The sequence below is a fragment of the Chlamydotis macqueenii genome, chromosome 1 (assembly GCF_036417535.1).
Source record: "Chlamydotis macqueenii isolate bChlMac1 chromosome 1, bChlMac1.mat, whole genome shotgun sequence".
Classification (NCBI taxonomy): domain Eukaryota; kingdom Metazoa; phylum Chordata; class Aves; order Otidiformes; family Otididae; genus Chlamydotis; species Chlamydotis macqueenii.
Window position 1 is genome coordinate 33636155 of NC_141556.1, and position 24615 is coordinate 33660769.

The following is a 24615-nucleotide window of genomic DNA, read 5'->3' on the forward strand; positions in this document are numbered from 1 at the left end:
TATGTAGGTTATTTAATTCTATTTTCCACCTTGTCATTCTTTGCTCACCCCATCCATTTTGAGGATCTTTCCTGCTTAGGCAGGAGACAAATGTTGAGTGGACTGAGAGCAATCAAACCAGTCTACTTAAATGCAAAGAAGAAGGTAATTTGGGCCAAATCCTTCTTTCTTTAAAAAAAAAAAAAAAGGTAGAGACTGCAGACTCATTCTGAATTTAGGATGTCTGAACTTCTTTATTCAGGAGTACAAGATGGTGATCATTGTAGGTAATCCTAGTGCTTTGGAAGAGGAACTGGGTGATTTTTTTGGTCATTTACTGACAGGACATGTGATTCCAGTGTCAGGATTTGTCTAAGACATAGAAACATCTGTATTTCACCAGAATCACGGAGGATAACTTTATTTTATATTGGTGGATTTCTTTACTATGTTGCAAGAGGTTTTGTAATTAACAGGCTTCATCATTCCAGTTAAGGAATGGAAGTACAGTTTACCTTCCTGAAAGTCTTACCAAGGACTTTTTTTCTTTTGTTCTTTATTTCTGAAGAGGTCTTAAGTGTCCTGGAATCTGCTTGGGGTTTCCTGGAGTCCTATGAGTGAAAAAATGCAGAATTTGTATTCGCTCTTGACTCTGCATTATTGTTTATATGGGAGTCAGGTGAAATCTGTTTGTCGTAGCATCTCTCAAAAAAACCCACATTTTTTACAATGTTTGTACAACTTGATTTTCTGCCTGATAACTTGGTTTCTTAGGCTAGGGTGACTACGCTTCTTAAATTCCTTACATGACTTACATGCAATGCACGAGAGTATTGCTTCAAACTGTTTGTCGTTCCCTGAACAGAATAGTAACTTTTCTGTGGGAGATAGGCAGCTCTCCTATGTAATGGTGCCTGCTGGAAGATAGCTTGTTGGAATCAAATGGAAAGTTGTTCTGCCTTCTAAATAATGAGACAGATGCCTCTTTCCTTGGCTAGGAACTCACCTCAGCTACCAACGGTAAAGCTTTCAGGTGTTTTGGAGCTCATAAATGCGTATCAGGCTTCCATCTGTGCATTCATTGTTGCAGCGTGCTTGTCAACAGCTAAAATCTTGGGAAATCCTGACCCCTCTAAAATAGATACATTAAATGCCTCATTTGTGTCTGTGTTGCTTGGATTTCTGAACACATTACTTACTGATAAGCTGTTTAAGTTACTGGGTTGTTGAATGGAGTATTTAGGATAATATTTCTGAGTTTTTTTTGTGATATTATCTTTCGGATATTATTTCTGAGTTCTTTGGTCATATTGCTGGAGTTTTTGCAGAATGTTTGAAATCTTAAAATCTGCACAGTGTTCACAGGAAGCCCAATTTGCTACTGCAGTAGGCATTTCATTGTTGCTGAAACACCCATGACGGATGTTGCTTTGGAAATGCAAACCTACAGTTTTTAGCAATCAGAAGTCTATGGGACACTTCGATAGGTAAAGCAATGTTCTTGGTGAGCGTTACCACCCATAGAGCTTCTGTATGTAGAAATAAACACTCAAGAAAGAAAAAATAGGTATATTTTTAATGGTTCCTTTTAAAGCTGTATTGTCTGCATGTTCATGTCCTATCCTGCAGATTCTCTTCCTTAGAGCTTTAAGAGCCTTTCCAGATCTCTAGGACTCAGAGGAACCGAGGCTGTGGGGGATGCAGATTATTCTGGTGTGCTTCATGTTGGTAACAGGGCTTGTGCGTATGCTCTAGGTAATCCTGAGGCAAAAATTCTCTAGTTTGAGTAGTAGTATCTTATGCTCACAGCATGACTGCATAATGAAACAATTTGAAGAAAAACAGTTATGTGAAAGTAAACTTTATTTGGTGCCGTGGTGTACCTCATTTTAACTTACAAAAAGAAACCATGTTCTGTTCTTATCTGAAAAAGAGATTCTCATCTGAGCTGACAGCTAGCATTGTTTGACGGACTGCTTCTTTAGGAAGGGGAGACTCTCAGTAGTCCAAGCAACTCGTGTGGATCTGTTTATTCTGTGAGTTTTAGGTGAGAGGTACAGTTTTCTAACAATATATTTCTGTCCTCGTCTTTAGCTATAGGACTTTGACACTTTATCTTTAGCAGTGTCTGTAATGTCTTCATCTGCAGAAAAAACTTAAATCTTCCTTTTCCATCCCTTTGAGAAAATGTCTGGGATGATTTGCCTTCCAGATAGGAAAAAATTGCTCCTTTATAACTTTATATTTCCAGAGGTTTTTAAATGTTTCATTGTGGACTATACACTTAAGAGGCGAAAAGTGGATTATTGGAGGATTCAGCTAGCAAAATGTGATTATGCTTAACATTTAATATATGACAGCAGTTTTAACACTGTATTGTGATTGACTCTGGCCTCTTCCAAAGAGATTCAGGTTGAAGTTAAAGACTAAGTATCTCTGTTCAATCTTAACTTTTCAAAAAATCCTTAACTGATTAAACAACTAATCTGTAAAGGCTTCTGAGGTTTTTCTTTTAAGTAGCAGTGAAATGTGAAGGCTTACTGTCTCCATTGCTTTTCCAAAAGGAAACATCCTAAAGGAAAGCAGGTACCTAGTAGTTTTGGGACAAGTGTGCTTTTTTAAATAATGACTGAAGCCTCTTCCTGACATAGTCTCCTTCTCTAAATGTAAAGGCAGCTCAAAATGAAGTACATGCTGCAAATTTCACCTGCATGCTTTGGTCTTCTGTGGCTCTTGATGATAGCCTCAGTAGTAATTAGAAAAATCTGTTTGTCACGAACAATAAGAAGTTAGACTTTCATCTGGCTGTTCTTGTCTTTGCTGCAATGAGGTAATAATCCTTTCTGTGTAAGTAATCCTCTTTACTAAACAGCACTTGGATATCATTTAGCGGCATTGCAGTAGAAAATAAAATTATTTTCCTTCCAATTTAGAAAATCTGTAGTATTCTGTTTTTCAAGAAAATAATAGTGTCAAGCTTGGTATGAATGCTGTAATTTAGTAATTACATTTGCATAGCAAAATTCCTCCTGCTGTTCAGCTGGTTGTACTTTCCATCCTTCCCTTTTTATCAAGATTTATTTGTGGTTTTATTCTCTGATCATAGCCAAAAGAAGAACTGTATTTCATTAGTGAGTCAAAGGAATGTATAAATTTTATTAATCAAATGAATGTTTGTATTTTTATTATAATGTACATATTAGAATGTATGTATCATTATATATTTTTATATTAATATATGTCACAATGTGTGTTTTTATTAGCTTGCAAAACTTAATCTCTTGATTAATTCTTGAATTTTAGCAGGACTAGTGACATAACAACCATTTACAGATCAGGCCATATATTTGTAAAGTAATTTGAATTCCAGTCTGCTGAAGCATTCTGTTTTGTTTTGTTCATAGAGGTTTTTGGTGAAGGTGATTGTTGCTTCTCTCTTTTCATTGATTTATGAGTATGCGGGAGACATAGCAGGACTTTTAAAAGGTCTCTCGAGATAGAAATTGACTGTTGTACTTCTAGGAGGAGCTAAAATCTACTGACACTGAGAGGAGTCATCATCTTCTGCTTCAGGAGATCACTGTTTGTAGGAGGTGAAGGCGAATGAACTTCATTTTTTTTTTTTCCACTTATAATTGCTGTATTTCTAATTGTTTGTGGAAAACTGTCCATATAGTTCCAGTATGTGCTTCAGCAAAGTACTTCTGTGGTAGTGTTGGTTGATCATGAATGCGTACTTCTGGTGCTTGAAAGGAAGAGTATCTTATTGTAAAGTACTGAACATTTTGGGATATCATCCCATGAGTGAAAAATGTTGTTACTGTTAGATAAATCAAGATACTAGGAAATTTTTAAAGAACAATCTTTTTCATATTTTTTCAATATTTTGAAGTAATAGAAATAAAATTATAACATTTAAAGAAATAGAATCCCCTAGAAATTAAGTGTATTTTTAATTCTTTCTTCAGTTTTGGAAAGATATTGTTGAGGATATTGAAGTTCGTGATCTAATTTCTGACAGAAGCAAATCTCAAGGTGAGACATCTTGACTAATCTTAATACATGCATCCTGGTAAATATAGCAAAGCAAGGACTAAAATTTATTTATTTACTTTGTAGATATTCCAACAGAAGAATGGATTTGGGAATCCTTATTTCATCCACCTCGCAAATTGGGCATTAATGATATTGAAGGGCAGCGGGTACTTCAGATTGCAGTGATTTTACGGAATCTTTCTTTTGAAGAGGGAAATGTTAAACTTTTGGCAGCTAATCGTACTTGTCTTCGCTTCCTGCTACTCTCTGCTCATAGTCATTTTATTTCTCTACGGCAGTTGGGGCTTGACACCCTGGGAAATATTGCAGCAGAGGTAATGTGCTTCAAAACAGAACAATTAAAATATAATTTGATAAAAACATTAGTGTTAATTAAATGACTTACTTTTTTTCCTTGGTCATTGGATGAAGCAGGAAATGAATTACTCTCTGAATTTGTAATTAGCAATTTGAAAACAAGTATTCAAGGACAAAACAAAAATATAGACGGTATGTGTCAGTTTGCTTAAATAGAATCACATGGAGAAGACTAATTGTATCGGGAAGTACAAGATACTCAGTGCATAATTTTTAGTTTAGTTTCCCAGAAAGAAGAAAGGAATTTAGTTTAATTCTGCAGACTGTACAATAGCTTCTTCACTTTTAATTAAAACCTTTAGTAATAATTTCAAGATGACTATGCCGTGTGTAGTGGGCACCAGTAAGCTGGTCGTATGCCACTGTGTATACTGCCTGAATCATGTGAGGCACCCTTTTCTTTTCAAAGAGGTTTGAATGTAGTAAAATACTCTTATTTCAGTATGTCATATCATTGTGCAGATAAATTATACAGGCTTTACAGGTAGATATGTTCAGATATCCCTCATATTTTAAAACGTAAAAATTTAAGTTAAATGGGTAGGTATTGGAGAATGAGTCTTGTGGTGTTTCCATTTACCATGTATCCAGCTTCTCTGAATAAGAGAGAATGTTACATATTAGAATGTCTGAGAGCTCTGATTGAGAAGCAGTAGATGGAAACAGGGTGAACGATTGTGACCGCATTTGGGAAGGAATGTTTGTCATTTCTCAAGTACTGTTCTTTGGATATTAAAATACATAGGTGTATACTGTTGGCTGCCTGGGAATAAAGTTATTTTCGTTATTCTGAGCACTGGAAAGTATAAATCAGACTGCTACTTCAGAGCAGAAAAGGAGGAGAGGGCTCAAAACGTTAGCTACAATAAAAAGCTCAGAGGGTTCTGGTTTTGTGAATGCAAATGTAATTTATATGTTCTGCATTTAAATACTTATGTATCTTTTGTTTTGATAGGCAAATTACGGAATTTGAGCCATTAACACTATATGGGTAGTGTTAGTCATAGATTTTTTTCTTTCTTTCTTTATTTCTCATCAGCTTCTTTTGGATCCTGTTGATTTCAAAACTACTCATCTAATGTTTCACACTGTTACAAAATGCCTCATGTCAAGGGATAGATTTTTAAAAATGAGAGGTAAGATCTTTAGCTATTTTCGTTGTATTAGAATTGTAATTATTGCTGTTTACAACTGTTTTGTATTTTTTCTACAGGCATGGAAATCTTGGCAAATCTTTGTAAGGCTGAAGATAACGGTGTCTTAATTTGTGAATATGTGGATCAAGAATCCTATAAAGAGATCATATGTCATCTCACGCTACCAGATGTGCTACTTGTCATCTCAGCGCTTGAGGTGCTATACATGCTCACAGAAATGGGAGAAGTGGCCTGCTCAAAGATTGCTAAAGTAGAGAAGAGCATAGGTAAGGGAGAAGCAAAATATATTAACTCTCACTTATGTAGGAAAAAAGACTTGGGAATATAACATGTTCAGTGGTTAAAAATGTGGCTTGATCATGTGTTTGTGCTGCTTAGGGGTGGATATTAGAATAGAAAGTTTTACTAAAATTTATTCTCTGTCCTCAAGAAGTTGATGATGCTAGTAGCTAGGGAAGCTAAAACTTTTTAAGTAGATTTTTTTTTTTTTTTTCTTAATGCCACGAAGGAAGTGTGTTTAAAACAAAAAAATCTACAAAAGCATGCAGAGGTTTTTCTTTCAACATTTGTCAGTTTTACAGCAAATCAATATGTCACAGCAGCATTCATTTGTCTTGTCCTAATGTCATTGTCGGTTTTACATTTAATACTTTAGATACATTAGTATGTCTGGTTTCTATGGACATCCAGATGTTTGGACCTGATGCACTTACTGCTGTAAAACTCGTTGAACACCAGTGCGTTAGCCAGCAAGGAGTACCTGATGTCAGACCACAAGTAATGGATCATGGTTCTTCACAGGCCCATGCAACAGGTGTCCCAGGTTTGTATCGCTGCAGGAGAACACATGCTTCTACAAAATGTCCTGTATGACATGTATGATTTTTGTCTTCTGTAGATTTCTGATTATTTTACATAAACAAGTAAATCGTGTAAATAAATATCATAAATAAATCATGTCATGATTGCACTTCAGTGGTGGCTCTGGGCTTGGCATGTCCTGCTTCACTTTGGTAAAGTGTGGTGCAAATCTTAGTCTGCTTAGTGCACCTTTGTGCACTTCGTGATACACCCTTGCTTACAAACACAGGATAAACTGTACTAGTGAAAGTCATAGAGTTGAAGTACTGTACTTCAGGAGAACAAAAATCATTTCAGCAAGTTTTTTTTTTTTGTTTTTTTTTTTCCTTCCTCTCATTGTCCACAGCCTCTAGGACAGCACCACATGTTGCTCCACCACCGGGAATAGTAGAAATAGACAGCGAGAAATTTGCATGTCAGTGGTAAGTGTATAGTTCTGTTCAAATACTTCAATGAAGAATGAAAAAAAAGAAAAAATGGCTGTATTTGTGTGTCACAGAATTTGCTAGCTTGTGTCTATTTACTGTTAGACTCAATTTTCTGAAAAGTACAAAGCAAAACCATTCTGACGTTGCTCTGAAGAAGTATGAAAGAAAAAACTCACCCAGAATATTTACTCTTTGACAGCCGATACTTGAAATTAGTTGGGTTTTTTCTGTTAGAATATAATTTAATTTGATTTTTGACACTAATCTTGGGTTTATTTATTTATTTTTTAAATTGTCAAGCAGCATTATCTGTTTCATGAATGTTTTAATCTGGTAATGTGTTGCTATATTACTGCACCAATATAAAAGTAATTATGAAGCTAGGCCCTGCAAAACTCTTATGTGATCATTGTGAACCTCGAGCAAGTTAAGGAAGATCAAAGCCTTTTCCATCCGATTTCTCTTGCTTTCAACTAATACTGTTGTTGTCAGATGTTTAGAGAAAAACTGTTCCACCTGTGGTTCTCATGTGAACTGAGGGTGATCTTTGTGAACTATTTGACTTAGGTAAATCTACTTACGCTCTAAATATTTGTATTAGTTGGTGCTTCATGGACCTTTCCACTTCTGCTGCTTCACAACTCATACGTTCATCAGTTGTCTTACTGATCATACAAGGACCTTTGAGATAAAGTGGGTAGAATTTGTCAAAGCTTAGGGCTTTAGTTCATCATGTAATTTTACTTATACTTCCAGCAGAGCTTTGATTGTGTATGGGAAATGTTGGAGATTCTTGTCGGAAAGCTGATGTTGTTCCCGTGCTCCTGTTTGCACACTGCAAAATATTACTGATGTGTACTGCTGAAAGACTGAGAAGTTTCACGTTTAGATGTTTGAACAGGGATACCTGGAGGTGGAATCACCACAGTTCAATTTAGTGATCTGCAAGTTGGTCTCTCACCAAAGCTAGTTTTCTAGGCTGTGTTTTTAATGAGTGGAGTAGGATTTTTCCCTAGTAGTAAAATGAATTGCCTTCACCTGCCTAGTTTCTGATGAGATAACAAGTTACCTTCTGGTACCACCTTCTCTCTATTGACTATAGAGTGTACTAGACATCTAGCTTTCAGTAGTAAAGTTGTAAGCAAGGTGAATTTTGCACTCTGTATAAAATGTAAAATAGAAGTTTCAACTGCTGAAATAAGAATGGGTATGTACCATGCTGCTACTGTGTGATACCATCAAATGACAGAAAATATTGAAGCAAACCACAGAGCCTTACGTCAGGAAGATTTGGGACGTCTGCTTTGTTTTTGATTCTTTGTGCTTCTGCAACTGTTAGTGTTGAATACTATTGTTTTGTACTTGATTTTCTTCCCATCAGTCTTAGGTAGATATGAGCTAGTAAAAATTAAATACTAACAGTGCTGCCAAAAAAAAAAAAAAGACAAATTAAGCACAGAGGGAGTAGCCTATTCTAAACACTTTCATCAGTGCTGTCATGGAGTGGCTTACATTCATGTAAATTTGTATGTTTTAGTCATTGCTTCCTGTTGAGAGAAATGGGAAAATGAGTAAATCATAGCAGTAGAATTTAGAAAAGTTACTATCTCTTGGAAGCAGCAGAAAGACAAGGTATTTAAATTGACCTTCCTGGATATACTGTTAGCCAGCTTAGCCTGAGTAGGAGTCCTTGGAATGTAAGTACGTGTGACAGGAAGGTGCTAATCGCAGATCCCATTTCACCATGATAAGACCTAAATATCTTCAGTTTGCTGGTACCAGTGATAGTGTGTCACCCTAATATGACATACTCAACTAACAGTCATTTGTCTGATATGCCAAATTTAATTAATACCTAGATTTTCTGTTATACAGTGCGATCTCAAATTTTGTAATAATAATAAAATAACTCAGCTGCAGGAGAAATGACGTTATACTTACTCTTTACTGGTTATGACAGAATGCAATTTAAATAATGTAATAATTTGCTTTTTCTCTTTTGAAGCATCTAGTTATATTGGGAGTGTAGGACTCTACAAAGTGTTAGCACCATGTAGTAAATGCTGACAATTTAAAAAATGTATTTATTCTGTCTGAGCCTATATTCTGGTACTGGTATTTTAACATTTTGTAAGAGTTGTTGCTTACCTCTGTTTGCTGCTGGGGATGAACCGTTCCCTTGTCTCTGGGTTGGAATAATGGATCTGAAAGAAGTAAAATTAAACTGATAGAAAATGTTTCCTTCTCTCACAGCTTCCTGGTTGGGGGTTGATGGTCTGTGTGCTTGTGGAGAGTCTGTAGGAGATGCAAACACTTTCTCTCCCTGGAAATTGAATGTTAGGCAGAACGGATTGTTCAAGGCTTTTGTTTGTGTCAGTGTAGCATGGGACTCGAGAAATAACAATGTGTATATTTGTGTGTGTACTCTCTTAGAATCTCAGTCCCCTCTCTCCTACTTTCACACCTCTATCAAAGGTGGTTGAGGTCGTTATTCTGTCTCTGGTTTTGCTTGTATTTGTAAGACTGCATTAGCAGATCAGTTAAAAAAATCTTGGATTTACTGCAAACATTGACTTCTGATAGAAATTTTTGATGAAGAATTACCTGGCATTCAGTCCATCTTTGCTACAGTAGAATTATTAATAAATAAGTAATAGAGTTGTGGGGAGGAGATGTCACCAAGGAATGCATTCTTTTATTGTTTTGTTTCTGAATATACAATAAACAAGGCATATGTAGAAACTCTTTTGTGTATTACATAGGTATCAAAGTTGTTGCATGTAAAACTGACTGCATGTGTTAGGGGTTTTCTGTGTTGAATCATAAGCAGTGAGAAGGAGAAAGTATGGAAGAGACATTTGACAAGACAATATACTAAAATGCTATTTTCAGTGTTGTTATCAGATCTCAAAAGTCTCTGTGATACAGACAGAAGTGTCTTAAAGTTTAAAAGTACTCTGCCTATATTTTGCTTCATAGTTTATTTTTTCATCCTCAGGTTGAATGCACATTTTGAGGTGAATCTTGATTGCTCGGTCTCTCGAGCAGAAATGTACTCTGAATACCTCTCTACCTGTAGTAAATTAGCTCGAGGTGGAATCCTAACATCAACTGGATTTTATAAATGTCTACGGTAAGACAAAAATTCATGCAACAATAAAGAAACAATTGTATGTCCTCAAAGCTAATCTGTAGCTTTTGATTTCTTAGAGAAAAGTTCTGCTGAGCTGAGTGTGAAAGACATCCAGTTTTGGAATTTTATTTGAACCAAATGTTTAGAGTTTGTTTAATTTTATTTCATTCTATTTCAGGATCTTTGATAGGTTTCCTTCTCTGCTTATAGTGCTTTTAATTCTTTACAAAGTAGTTTTTGAAGGTATTGTAGTTTCTTCTTAGATTGTATGAGATCTTGGCCAACCGTCAGGTGGACCTGGTAGTTCTCAATGATGAGTATTCAGATGCTGTTGGAGAATCCTGCTGTATTGCAAAGGTGCAGGCATTAGTGCAGTTGGTTAAAACAAAAACATTGTAAGAGAGTTGAGTTATTGTGTTTATTAACATAGATTTATGTTGTGTTTCGCAGAACTGTTTTTCCAAATCATACAGTGAAGAGAGTAGAAGATCCAAGTAACAATGGTCAAGCACATATACATGTAGTAGGAGTGAAAAGGAGAGCTATACCACTTCCCATTCAGATGTACTATCAGCAGCAACCAACTTCGTCTACCCCAATTGTCCGGGTTGATTCAATTCCTGATGTGTCTTCGTCTCCTTCGCCAGCAGGTTTTTAAATTAATTAAATATCAAGTATTTTGCAATGATTCTGATATGACAGGAAAAGACAAAAGTTTTTTTGGAAATAGGTTGAAAGTGGTGGAAGTTAGGGCCACGTGTTTTTGTTTATTTTATTCAGTAGTGTTAGGAATAGTATTGCAGCGTGTACTTGCACGCCATTCTAGTATCTGACATGTAATCTATAAACTTGTCAGTCAGTAGACAAGCCATTGTTGCTGCATCATTAATTCAGATGCGGTATAGCTGAGAAGAGAAACTGATTCACACAGAAATACAAATTAAAGCCTTGAATTTGAAAAAATCGGTTATGTTTACTGTTTTTTGAAATAATTTTTGCTGCCAAACTTTTTATTGTGTTTATTTCAACAGGAATCCCCCATGGGCTACCAAGCGTAGGAAATCACTATCAGAGGACCCCTATTAACCAGTCTTCAACTTTGACAGCAACACAGATGTCTTTTCCAATTCAAGGTGTTCATACTGTGGCACAGACTGTTTCTAGAATTCCACAAAATCCTTCTATTCATGCACAGCAGCAACAAAGTGCTCCAGTGACTGTTATACAGAATAAAGGTCCAATATCCTGTGAAGTAGTGAAGGCCACAGTAATACAAAGCTCTGTTCCTCAGTCTGGAGTTCCTGTTACTATTGCTGTGGGAGGAGCACCACAAGCTTCAAATCAAAATCACAGCACTACAGGACAACAGCCGTCTGTTACTGTTGTTAGTTCTCAGACGTTGCTTCACCACCAACCTGTAATTCAACAACAGTCTCCACTGCATGCAGTGGTACCAGGACAGATACCTTCAGGCACTCCTGTTACGGTAATTCAGCAAGCTGTACCTCAGGGTCATATATTTGGCAGAGTACAAAACATACCAGCATGCAGTTCAGCAGTTTCACAGGGTCAACAGCTAATCACGTCATCACAGCCTGGGCAGACATCATTTCAGCAGTCCTCTGCTGGCAACCAGCAGCAAGATACAGTCATCATAGCACCACAGCAGTACGTCACAACCTCTGCATCTAACATGGTTTCTGCCACCACAGTTCAAAATTTCCAAGTAGCAGCTGGGCAGGTGGTTACAATCGCAGGTGTCCAAAACCCACCAACATCTAGGGTAGGGTTTCAGAATATTGCACCAAAGCCTCTGCCATCTCAGCAAGTTCCACCTGCTGTGGTACAGCAGCCGATGCAGGCACAGCAGCAGCCTCCACCACCATCCCAGCAAAGTGTAGTGATTGTAAGCCAGCCAGCTCAGCAAGGTCAAACGTATGCACCAGCCATTCATCAGATAGTGCTTGCTAATCCTGCTTCTATTCCCACTGGTCAAACTGTCCAGTTGACTGGACAGCCAAGCATTACTCCATCTTCTTCACCATCCCCTGGTCCAGTTACAAATAATCAAGTCCCTACAGTTATGTCATCTTCATCTACCACTCCTCAGTCACAAGGACCCCCTCCTACTGTCAGTCAGATGCTTTCTGTAAAGAGGCAGCAGCAGCAGCAGCAGCAACATTCACCAGCATCATCGCAGCAGCAGGTACAGGTACAACAACCAATACAAATGCAAGTTCAGTCACAACAAGCTAATACAGGAGTTGGCCAGCCTAACTCTGGTGAGTCTAGTCTGATAAAACAACTGCTTCTTCCGAAAAGAGGCCCCTCAACTCCAGGGGGGAAGCTTATACTCCCAGCTCCACAGGTTCCTCCACCTAACAATGCAAGAGCTCCTAGCCCTCAGGTGGTTTATCAGATGGCCAATAACCAGGCACCAGGTTTTGGAGTTCAAGGACAGTCTCCAGCTCAGCAGCTGCTAGTTGGACAGCAAAATGTTCAGCTGGTCCCGGGTGCAATCCAGCCCCAAGGGGCAGTACAAACAGTACCCATTTCTAATTTACAGATATTGCCAGGCCAGTTGATCTCAAACAGCCCAGCAACTATTTTTCAAGGGACTACTGGCAACCAGGTTACGATAACAGTTGTGCCAAATACGAGTTTTGCTACTGCAACTGTGAGTCAGGGAAATGCAACTCAAATCATTGCTCCAGCAGGAATTGCAGTGAGTGGAGCCCAGACAGGAGTTGGGCTACAGGTGCAAACACTTCCAGCTACTCAAGCACCTTCAGCTGGACAATCACCGTGTACTGCTGCTCCCCCGTTCAAAGGTGATAAAATAATTTGCCAAAAGGAGGAAGAAGCAAAGGAAGCAACAGGTTTACACATTCATGAACGTAAAATTGAAGTTATGGAGAATCCTTCCTGCCGAAGAGAAGCTGCAAACACCAGCAATGGGGATGCAAAAGAAAATGAAATGCAGGTGGGAAGTCTTTTAAATGGGAGAAAGTATAGTGACTCCAGTCTACCTCCTTCTAACTCAGGGAAAACTCAGAATGAGGCCAATCAGTGCTCACAAGTCAGTAATGGGCCATCATTAGAAATGGGTGAGAACGGAGCTCCTGGAAAGCAGGACTTTGAACAAATGGACACACAGGAAATTAAAAGTGATTTGAAGAAGCCCCTAGTTAATGGAATCTGTGATTTTGATAAAGGAGATGATTCTCATTTGAGCAAAAACATTCCAAATCACAAAACTTCCAATCATGTAGGAAATGGTGAGATATCTTCAGTGGAGCAACAAGGGAATTTGGATGCCACGCAGCAAGATACTGCCAAAGGTGATCAAGGGGAAAGAATTTCTAATGGGCCTGTATTAACTTTGAGTAGTTCACCTGTTGTAAGCGGTACACAGGAGGCTGCAAAACTGTTAACCCAGCAACTTAGTGGTACCAACACTGATTTACCTAATGGACCTCTAGCTTCAAGTTTGAATTCAGATGTGCCTCAGCAACGCCCAAGTGTAGTTGTCTCACCACAATCTACAGCCTCTGTTATACAGGGGCATCAAATCATAGCAGTTCCACACTCAGGACCTAGAGTGTCCCAGTCTACCCTGTCATCCGAAGTTCGGTCTACTAATGGCACAGCAGAATGCAAAACTGTAAAGAGGCCAGCAGAGGATAATGACAGGGAAACTGTTCCAGGAATTCCAAATAAAGTAGGAGTTAGAATTGTTACAATCAGTGACCCCAACAATGCTGGTTGCAGCGCAACTATGGTTGCTGTGCCAGCTGGAGCGGATCCAAGCACTGTAGCGAAAGTAGCAATAGAAAGTGCTGTTCAACAAAAGCAGCAGCATCCAACCACGTATATACAAAGCATGGTCACACAGGTATGTTGCAGTGTTCTTTTTATGTTTATTCCAACTGTAATTCTGACATGCTGTGAAATAACGCGGGTGAAAATGTGTACTCGGTCGGTATCTGTCGCATAGTATCTAAAATACTCAGAAAATGGTGGTTTCTGTTCTTTCATGCACTAACGTTCTAATAGTTTGCATACTTCAATGTCAGTGGCAATAGTGGAATTTAGAGTAATTTGTAGCTTCAAGTTTGATAATACACGGTAAGGAAAGAATGTGTTCCTTAAAGGATTAACTCCTCTGAAAAGAACAGTGATTTGTTTTATGGTGTTGTAAGAATATCAGTATTGTTCTGCATTTTATCATTGGTCATTATTGCTTACAGTGGGGTGAATGCTTTTTTTTTTTTTTTTTTTTTTTTTTTTTTTTTTTTGAGTTAATCACTGCAGCTGCATCTGGCTTGCTGAAATATGTTGATGTTCTTGCACTTAAAGGTGGTCTTCAAAGGCTTGCTTCAGAGGTCCACTACAGACAGGAGAAAGTATTGTTCTGCAAAATTGTTGAAATATTTATATTTGTTTATTACAACATATTTGTAATATTTTATTGAAAAAACAAGCATGGTTTGGGGTTTTTTTCTGTTTGACAAACTTTGGAGAGGGCATTTTTTTCCCATGATCAGCTTCTTTTTAACCATTTGAAGGTGGTTACTCCTCAACACTTTACTAGAAATGAGGTATGCCTGTCATTTTAATGAGTATTAATAAGTACAAATAATAATGTTCGAGATCATTCCAGTCTCTAGAATTTATTTTAGTTTTGTACGTGGACAGAAAATCCCTCTCCAGGAAATATTCCTAATCTGAATAGGAGTGAAAATAATAGAATAGTAGGTCTGGCAGTCAGAGAATTCTGACAGAACAGAGAGAGGAAATCAAGTCTGGAGTGTATGTTAGTGCATTTTGACCTTGAGGTAAGATAGGTCTTTATTTCTTACCTTCCTTGTTTGGTTGGTTGGTTGGAGTTTGTTTGTTTCTTTTTGACAAGGTAGCAGGTATAGACTTTATGGACTTAAACAGAGCTAGAACTCAAAATTTGACAAGTGATGGCTAGTGCTGCTACTTCTTCTGTGTCACATTAGATTTCTGTTGAAAACTTTGACTTTCCTTCATCTAGTTATCAGAAATCGCGACTAACAGTTAACAAAGTTTTTTTTTCTTTTAAGTGCCACACTGCACAGAGTTATGTTCTTAAAATGTCTTTGAACTCACCCGTAAATTTGCACTTTGGTTTTATCAGAGAGATCTGTATTTTTCTGATAGGTTATTTATCTTTGGTCTTACTGTAAATGATTCTACCAAAATGAAAGTGTCTGTTGGCAGCACAGGGACAATGCACTAGATTTTCTGTAGTGTGAATATATTCGCTACGCCTTGCTTTTTACAGTGAGAGTCTTTAGCTGTTTCACAGTTCAAATTTCTGCTGTACCTTTCCTAAGGATTTGTCTGAAATAGCCAATGGTATGGCTATGTCTCTGGAATTGAATAAATATCATTTGTGGTTAGTTATTCCCTGGACATGTGCCTGACAAGAATTTTCAGTTGTATCTCAGACAACTACAGAACTATCAGACTTCCAGGTTATTGAGAAGAGGGGAGCGATACAGCTGTTTCATTTGTATTAAATAACGTGTATCATGATAAGGGGGGGGGGGGAGAAAAAAATAATATTTTCTGTGCTGATAGTTTCTTTTTTTACACTATCACTAATGTCACTACCATTAACAGCTCCTACATTTCCCATTACCTGTACAAATAGAAATGCTGCTGGCTGGGTTAGCTAGTCAGTTCACATTTGCAGCTGAAAATAACTCCATGTAAGTTAGCTCATTCTTCAGTCTGTAGGATGCCCTTCCTTTCTTCAAAATTAGAGAGATGTGGGAGAAAAGGAGTTAATTAGTTTTTATCTTGGTGAACGATCTAATTCATTAGCTAATTGCCTTAACCATTACATATGGCTGTTTATGAATGACACCTATTAAGATAATGCTAAGTACTGACTTATAATAGAATCCACTTTAGAGTACTCTCTTCAGATACAGTGAACATCTTAGCTTGGCTTAAGACTTTTAAGGATCTTTACCTCTCCTTTAAAATTCATGTGTTGGACTATAAACACTACCAGAATCATCCTGGCTAGTTCTTTTTTTTTCCAAAGCTGCTGAGCAGCTGCAATAGCCATTTGGTTTTTTTTCTGGAAAAGCAGATGTTAAGTATTTCTAATATTGAGTCTCCTTTTACAAGTATCTTTAAGACATCCAGAAATACTAAGATATAGCCAAATTCTTATGAATTCAGTGTGAGTTTTACTGATGACTTCTTTTGAGCTTAGGCCCTGTATCATCTTCTGTTTTCTCCCTCCTGTTTTGAGAGTCTTCCTTGTGTGATAAGCAGCTTCCTTGTCTCTGACTTTTTGAAAGGCAGCAGCTAAGGAACACTTTTTCATTTGAGCATCTGCAGCACCTAATGTATACTACCTGTCTTGCAGAAGAAATAGGAGAACATGGTTGTTTCTGCAAACAGTGTGAAATTTATAATAAATACAATCCAATGGAGGAAAACTGTGAGGGATAGAGAATATAGGGATATTAGCTATCGCAAAATTACATAGCTGCTGAAGCTGTTAGTGTGTAATTTCCTTTTGCTTGTCATCTTAAAATTTTATTTTAAACTACAGCTTGTATTTCAGAGAAGTGAGAAAGGGATAGAAGAAGAAAACTTGTAATAAAATTAAAACCCCAACAGGAAGGCTGGAAAAGGAGATGTCGGGGACAGAAAAGGGAGGGGAGTATTGATTGTGCAACTACAGCATGATTAGTTGTGAAGGGCAGAGAGGAGAAGGGGAAGATGCTTGAATTGAAGATAAGGATGCACAAACAGAGGAGGAAGGGAACAGCAATATGAAAACTAGGGAAAGCAAGAAAAAGAGTGAAATTATCCTTAAGGGGATGTAGAAGTTTGTTTCCTGATATGAATGGTAGTTTGAAATGGGCTGGTACTATATGCTTGAGGGCGAAAAATGTTGATTTAAATGGCCTACTAAAATAATGAAAATTATATACTTTGGTATATGGGATAGCTCATGTAGTGCTGTCAAAATCCAGTTAGACAAGTACAAGTATCTTCTGTGTATTACCTGTGGTTATTCCACATGAAGGGAATATTCTCAGCAGAACTCACTGAAAAATAACTACGTATATATTGATTTAAAAGATTTTTCTTTCTATTTTTTTCATTTTTATTAAGAAATGGGCTGTAGGTATATGGGTTATGTCAGAAGAGGAACATAGGATACAGAGTGTTGCATTTTTTTTCTTTTATCTCCATCTGTATTTTGTAAACCCATGAAATGCAGTCTGAGAGGAGACAGAACTGTCACTGTACTTTCTGGCTTGGCTTTTATTTTGGTGTTCCCTGTTCCTGGGTTATTACTTTCCTGAGGCATTGTGCTGGACCGGTGGATGAAAAAGAAACGAGCAGTTACCTACCTGTACACTTTCTTTTGTTTTCCACTTTTTCTTACTCTTCTCCAAATGCCTCCAAAACATCTGTTGGAACATAACTATGTTGGTTTGTCCCAAATGATGAGTTTTTTGAAGGAATGCTCTGATACCACACCAAGTTCTTAGACATGAGTAAATCTGATTTAAATTGCCTTATCTGGCTTTTAATTACTTCCCTGCTCATCACTCTCATCCCCTCATAAACAATGCATGCCCGTTTCTTTTATGGCCACCCACATGTTTGTGTGGAAATTTAGGTGGCAAAAACTGTGTGGGCGTTGCCTTAACTATTTGCTCTTGCTCTCTGTTGTTTTGAAAGTTGAGAATTACCATGCACCAGAAAGCAGGTGTGTAGTTCCAGGAGGTGTAATTCATTCCTAGCCACAGAGCAAATGAGTTTCTCAGCTGGAAGTACTGAAATACAAAATCTCCGTGCTTTTATTGCTCTTCACTTGTGAAGCACACTGTTGCAAGGAGATTTAAACTTCTTAAAAGAAAAGACCATTTATTTTACTACCTACCCATCCACCTGACCCCTTCCTCACACTCAAATCCTGCTATATTCATTTTCAATTTACAGGATACCTTTTTGTAGATGTTCATTATCATGAAGAAGCTAAACATAAATTTTTGTAATACTAAACTGTAAATCCTATGATACTTTGAGAAATATTTTCATTAATAATTAACTGTTTATTGTTGAGTTGAATATGTTTGTGCACACCCACAGTATACTAGTGGTGGGAGAAATAAATGCAGCTTAATGCTTTGAAACTGCTTGTGGCTCTGGCTCTGTACGTCATCAAGACCCCCATCAGGCTGGGATGCAGTGTGTTCTCTTGGTGATGGCGCAGTAGGGCTTTAAATGAAATGGGCAGATACCATGCTACAGTAGAGTTAGCCATTAATACGTACCCGGAATGGCACCACTGATTCAGTGAAGTGGAGGTGAAGGCTGTTTCTGGCCTCAAGCCATAGTGTTTGTAATTCCTGCCACATAGGGAGCTCGCATGCCCAAGTGGAGGAGCTCTTGTGCATAAAAATAAATTAGTATTGTTTGTAAACAGTCCTTTGTAGATAGCAGAAAGCTCTTAGCTTTACTCTTAGTTTCCATAACTCTGTGGAACTTACTCCCCTACTCCGCATCCTCCCACCCCCGATCTCAGTCTGAAGTCACCCATTCTAGAGATAAAATCTCCTTCTGCTTATTAGAAGTAGGCTGTCGTATCTGTTCTGTAAGTAGGCTGTAAGGCATTAAGGGTTTGTATTTATGTTTTAGGAGTTCAGTACAAACCATGCTGAGATAGTGATGGTGCTAGAGGTACGTTTTAGATCCAGTGAGATCTGATTTGCAAAAATGCTAAATGGTGGCAGTTGCAAATCGTATCATGGAGAGGTCTAATCTGAATATAAAAAGATGCCATGAAGTGCTAGAGGACTGAGTGTTTCATATCTTGAGCAACCTGGAATCATTAAATATTTTTGCTAGAAGAGGAAATTTTGTGACATCTTTATGCCGTGGGGACTTTTTTTTCAATGCTGCTACTTCTAGAAGGACTTTATTGGGGAGAAAAATAAATGTCTGTCATAGTTCCATGTGTTAAAGAAATACGTGAGTTTGCATAGTCATTGCCTATCAGTACTGTAAACTTGGTAGCACATAGCAAGTGTTTTTAAGTACATCTCTGGAAAAAAAGAAGATTCACTTCTAAAAAATGAAGGCTATACCATATTTAGTGATGTCCTGTATATCATGCATTACCAAATCAATACGTGAAAATAGAGGAGGGAAAAAAGAGAACAGAAATGAGGTGCATTTCTGATCTCTTGAAAGGGAGAGGAAGAGAGGGAAGCTTTGAGATATTTGAACATAGAACTTAGGTTTCTAAAATAAAACCTATGAAAACAAATGTAACTTTGCTTTATCTGTTGATTTTAAAATATAATCACCACAGTTGATAGGCAAGCGTTAGATGTGACTTAATAATACATGGAAGTTGTAACCGTTTAATGCTACAAGTTTGAGCAAAACTACTCTACTTTGCAGTACGGAAGTAATAGAAGTCTAAACAACAACTATTTTACATGTTTATTTTCAATTTATCAACTTTTTTTTTCCTCAGTGAGGAGGAAAATTAAACTAAATTAAAAAAAAAAAAGAAATTGGGAGGGGAAACTGAATTTTAAGTCTTTGTCCTGAAAATTTGTTTTCCTTTCTGTGCTCTTTCATTTTCAGCATGTAACGTTTTGTGGTTTATATCTCAGATCTCCTTGTTTAAAATAATAATAATAATAATGAGACGGTATTAAAACCTTTGAATACCACTAGGAGAGCTTGCCAGAAAAACCCTTGAGAAAATTCATAATTCTGGATTAATTGCAGGGTTTGCTTAGAATGGAGTAAATAATACATGAACCACACATTGAATGATGAGAATTAAATTAAATACTGAATTCATTCAGTAAGCTCACTCTCTCTCTCCGGCACATTAAATGAGTGTTGTTCTATAGGGATAGAAAGTCACATAAAGACCATCGTAGTGTATTGATACTAGGATGCCAAGTGAAGATTGCAAAACAAGCTGGAGCGCTGACACTCGATTTTACTTTCAGCTTCGCTTTAAAAATGCCTTGTTAAAGGGACGTTCACCTTAAAAGGCTCCACTTGTGTTTGCTTTTTCTTAAAAGATACGTTGTAAGATTCATTACCCAATCTGTAAAATAGCTTAGAGGTCTTTAGATTAAAATCTCTGCAGAGTTAAAAATAATTTGTAGTTATGACTAATGGAGTCAAGAGTCCTTTCTTACTACTTTTTGCACACAGGTCACAGGCATCATACAATAGCCATACTGTGTTGAGGAGTTTTGCTGAGTTTTGCCTTATGTTTATCACGATTTATGCTTGATTATGGGAAGCGTTTGGGTTTTGATGAGGCTTTTTTGCTGTCGTTTTGGTCATATTATTAGCATTTTATGATTTGTGGTAGTTACTAATTCCTTACCTTGTGTGACTGTTGTCCACAATGCCAACAGAGAGTAGCAGGAAGAAATCTCAAGATCAAGATGCAAATGAAATGTTAGAACTTGCAGTTAATTGTTTGTTTATAGTTGAAGTCTAAAGCTATTGAGTAACAGAGCTGTAAAGATGTAAACAGAATATTGAAAGTGCTTCTTTTATAATATTCTTAAACACAGTTTTGAAATAGATTTTGTTTGGTCCCTTTTAAAGAGGGAAGAAAGGGATATTAGTTCTTCATTCCTAGGTAATACTCAAAAGCTGAATTTTTTATTGTCATCATCTCTAGAAACATCTTGCTGGCCATAGCCTTCCAGGAAAAAAGAAAGAAGAAAAAGAGTGTTCTGACATAAATGCTGTTCCGAAATGGGGAAGTCCAACATTGAGTATCTGTTATTCAGAAAAAGAAATAAAATTGACATATTTTGGCTTTGTTTTTATCTTTTTTAGATCACTTGTAAGATAATTTTTATTCACTGTTAAAATAAATGCCTTGTAATATTGCAGGGGAGCAAAGGGAACATCCTTGTCCTTTCTGAAATGGTGGTATTTCACTGTATGCCAGCTGTACGGCACGTTTGGGCATTGTAAGCATGTGGTGTTCTCTGTAAAGGTACATGTGCTGGCTGGTTTTGCAGGAGCTTGAAGAATTGTATCATTTGCCAAGTTTTATAGAGAAAATGGTTTGTCATAGTTGGAGCCTACTGGTCGTTGAGGATTTCTTCAGCATTGTTCAATTATTTCTTACTCTTTTATTACTTTTTCTTTTCTTACTCACTCTGTAACACAGGCTTATGTGTACTAATGCAGCAGTTCAAGAATTCCACAGATGCAGCGCATAAACCATTTCATCAAATAATGTAAAACAATTTTAGATGTATCAGTGCTCATTTTACTTTTTAGCAATATTTTCTCTTACATTTACATAGAAAAGCAAGCTACTCCCTGTGCTGATGATATTGCAACCCCTTAAGTTTACGTGCTTTTTTTTTTCTTAAAGAACAAATAAAGCCTTTGCAAAATAATGCAAACCTTTGCTCCACTAGTGTGTTCGAGAAATTCCTTTGCAGTCTTAGTTCTGTATTTGAATTTGAGCATAAGGTTTAGTAATTTGAATATTAGAAACTTCTGCATAAATACTAAAGTGTAAAAGTTGTATGTCCCTGATGTTATTGTGTATATTAATGCTTATACAGAGTTAAAATCTGAAAACTTGTGGTGGATTAAAGTGTAAAACAAAAGGTCTTTGAACAAACAATAAAATGTATGTCAAGTCTTGAAATCACTCCTGTTTAAAACGGTGTTTTAACTTTTTCTACAGAGCACACCTGCAACGTCGATACCAACAGTACAAGTACAGGGCCAGCAGATGAATTTGCAGCCACCTTCATACACTGCAGCAAGTCAGCACGCAGAGCAAATGAAAAAACCTGGACAGAACTTCATGTGTCTGTGGCAATCTTGTAAAAAGTAAATGGCTCCTTTATTTAACTACCTTTTACTAATTCATAACAGATGCTTATATATAGAAGGTGACTCTGCAAGTTCTGTCCATTCTGTTTGCTTAAGTTACCTTGTAATTTTTCTGTGGCGAAAAGAAAAGGAAGGTTGAGGAAGCTAAAGCTGAGAGGGGGGAATGCAAGACATTTAACTGCTCTCAATTGTGCTTCAGAGCATAAAATGAGTATTATGTGGCTTTCTTGTAATAGATGGATTCTTCAGTAATAAAATGCTGTCATGTACTTTAAAAAAAAAAATCCTAGCTCTGAAGCTTGTTCTCTGTGTTGTAAATACGAAAATAGTTACTGTACACCAGTTACAAATCATGTCTTGACATTTTCTGCTGTTTCCAGCTGTTAATCTTTCCTGTGTTTCCAGTTTTGCAAGAGCAAGGTGTTGCACTTCTATGTCCTGGTCAAAATCTTATTTAGATTTTTGACTAGTTCTAGTAATTATGATACCATTTTTTTTTTTTGCCATAGGACTCCATTGTGATGAAAGGAAATAAAAAGGAATTTAGCCTTAAGATTAGACAGCAATGATTAGACTTTTTTGAATTTGTTATTGTTGTCCTTAAAAGAGAGAGGAGTTGAGCTAGCAGGTTTCTGGATGTAGGCTTATAAAAACATGATACTGTCCTTGTTACCACTATGTAGATCTTGACATTGATTTTTCAAATAACATAAGTATGTGAATATGCTTAGTTTTCAGTGGAGGGTACAGATTGGTGAAACTATGGTAGTTGTCAAATAGCCACTTTGAAAACAGTGAGAGAAATTGCATAACATATAGGATGGGCATGAAAAAGGGTGAGACACTTCATCGTTGTAGGACAAGATTGTAGTCCATGTGACACATTGTTCTTATTCTTTTGCTGTCTTTCACTTCTGAAATACTTATTTCAGCTTCAGTCTAAAACCAGCTCAGATAAACATTATACTCAGCATTCTCTGTGGTGAAGGGAGAACCAAAATGTTGTTAGCATCTTCCTCAGTGTATATCGTTTATCTGTATTCCTTGAACAGCCTGATTAAACACAGGAGCATCAAATTTTCTGTAGGCTTCCCGCTTCTAACAGACGTAAAGAAAAATCTGGAATTGCCACCTGTTATTGTAACTTTTATTTATAGCTCTCAGCTGGTTTTATTAGGTTGCTTAAGCAGGAAACAGGAAGCCTACTCTCTGAACTTTACATCCACAACTTGGTTTCATTCATGGTTGCTTAGTGATTCTTTTTTTTTTTTTTCTTTTTTTTTTTTTCCTTCTTCCCCCCCGAGGTGCTAAACAGACAGGTTCATCATAGTAGAATGGTAGAACAGTGTTTCTTTCATGATTTTCACAATTAACCAGAAAGATACGACAGACAAATTTGATACAGTCATTTGTGCCTGTTTCTCTATACATGTTCTTTAGTTTAATTGTCACAACTTCCTAGCATTAAGTTTCCCTTCCAGGATCTATTGCGGAAGGCAGTGAAGGCCTTCAGAAACATTTTATTGAGAATCAGATTAAATACGAATAAATAAAATAGTATGTTCTTTTCTACCCACTATCTTGGCTTCTGCAGTCAGCAATGTGCCAGTGGCGTGGGTGTGGGTTCTGGTGTTTTGTTTTTTTAGAACTGAATTAGGAAACATTATACCAAGATTTTGAAATAAAAGTGCAACAGGTTTAGTAATGTCTGAAGACCACAACCAGATCAGGCCCAATTATGCAAATAGTGGTAACGATTGGCCTCTTGCAGATGCATTCAGGTTTAGTATCTGAAGTGGAAGTAAAACTCTGAAAGGTGTCAGTCAGCGCAGTGCTTTGCATGGAGGATGTAACAGAAAGTAGGTGTTTTCCTTAGAAGTTCAGCTGTCTGCAAGTCCTGGTAATTGTATTCAGCTCAATTTAAAAGCTGCTGTTTTGTTTCACAGGTAGGCAGGGGATATCTGCTCTTGAATTGTTTTGTATTTAAAAAGTAAATTGGAAATGCTATTGAGTCTCCACTGCCTGTCAAGTCAGCCATTAGTTTAATGTTCTGTTCAGCAGCTGAACAGAATGGTGGAGAAATTAAGTGGGAAACAAGAGTCTAGACTCAACTGACCATATTCTCAGTACTTAAGCTTTTTTATTATTATTATTACTGTATTTTTAGATGTTTCTTTAAGGAAAAAATAGTTTTTCTCTGTAAAGTGGTAGTAAATTTGAGTCGTCTTAGATCAGTGATTGAAGTACAAAACTGAATGTATTATACAGTGAATTGAGCCACTATAGAAAATAGCTTTATTTTTCTTAAAGCCTTGCCACGTTGAATAAAATATTTTAAGCTACGTTTTGGGTTTCACTTGTGCCATGAAATTTGTTTCATGTGTGCCAGGAATTATTCATAAATAGGTTTGTGCCGGGCTTAAGCTTACTTACTGACTTTCCCCTTTATTGTGGAAAGACATCTTTCTGTCCTCTGAAACATCAACTTTTGCTGTTGAGCCATTGTAAATGTGAACATTGTATTTTCATTTTCTATTATGGGCTGTCTGGATCAACAGCAAGAGGCAGGTATTTCTTCTTCCCAGCTTCCCTTCAGTAAGGGCCCACTGGCGTGGAAAAGATTAATGCTTTTAAGAGAGTAGTATTTGTGGCCGATGCAGAAGGTAATTGCTGTATTACAGGTGGTTATGGCAGTAGGATTCATTTTATAACTAAGACTTGTCTGTGG

General features: G+C 37.1%; 1 protein-coding gene across 4 annotated transcripts in view; it reads left to right on the forward strand.

The window, feature by feature from the left end:
* ARID2 (AT-rich interaction domain 2) overlaps positions 1 to 24615 on the forward strand; it is a 101676-nt gene that overhangs the window by 66623 nt on the left and 10438 nt on the right. For all 4 annotated transcript variants that reach the window (XM_086748370.1, XM_086748377.1, XM_086748367.1 and 1 more), the window contains 10 exons: positions 3948 to 4014; positions 4099 to 4349; positions 5432 to 5528; positions 5606 to 5815; positions 6205 to 6372; positions 6757 to 6832; positions 9837 to 9971; positions 10422 to 10621; positions 11003 to 13866; positions 21736 to 21884. In XM_086748370.1, coding sequence (XP_086604496.1) covers positions 3948 to 4014; positions 4099 to 4349; positions 5432 to 5528; positions 5606 to 5815; positions 6205 to 6372; positions 6757 to 6832; positions 9837 to 9971; positions 10422 to 10621; positions 11003 to 13866; positions 21736 to 21884 — 4217 coding nt within the window. The remainder of the gene's footprint in view (positions 1 to 3947; positions 4015 to 4098; positions 4350 to 5431; positions 5529 to 5605; positions 5816 to 6204; positions 6373 to 6756; positions 6833 to 9836; positions 9972 to 10421; positions 10622 to 11002; positions 13867 to 21735; positions 21885 to 24615) is intronic.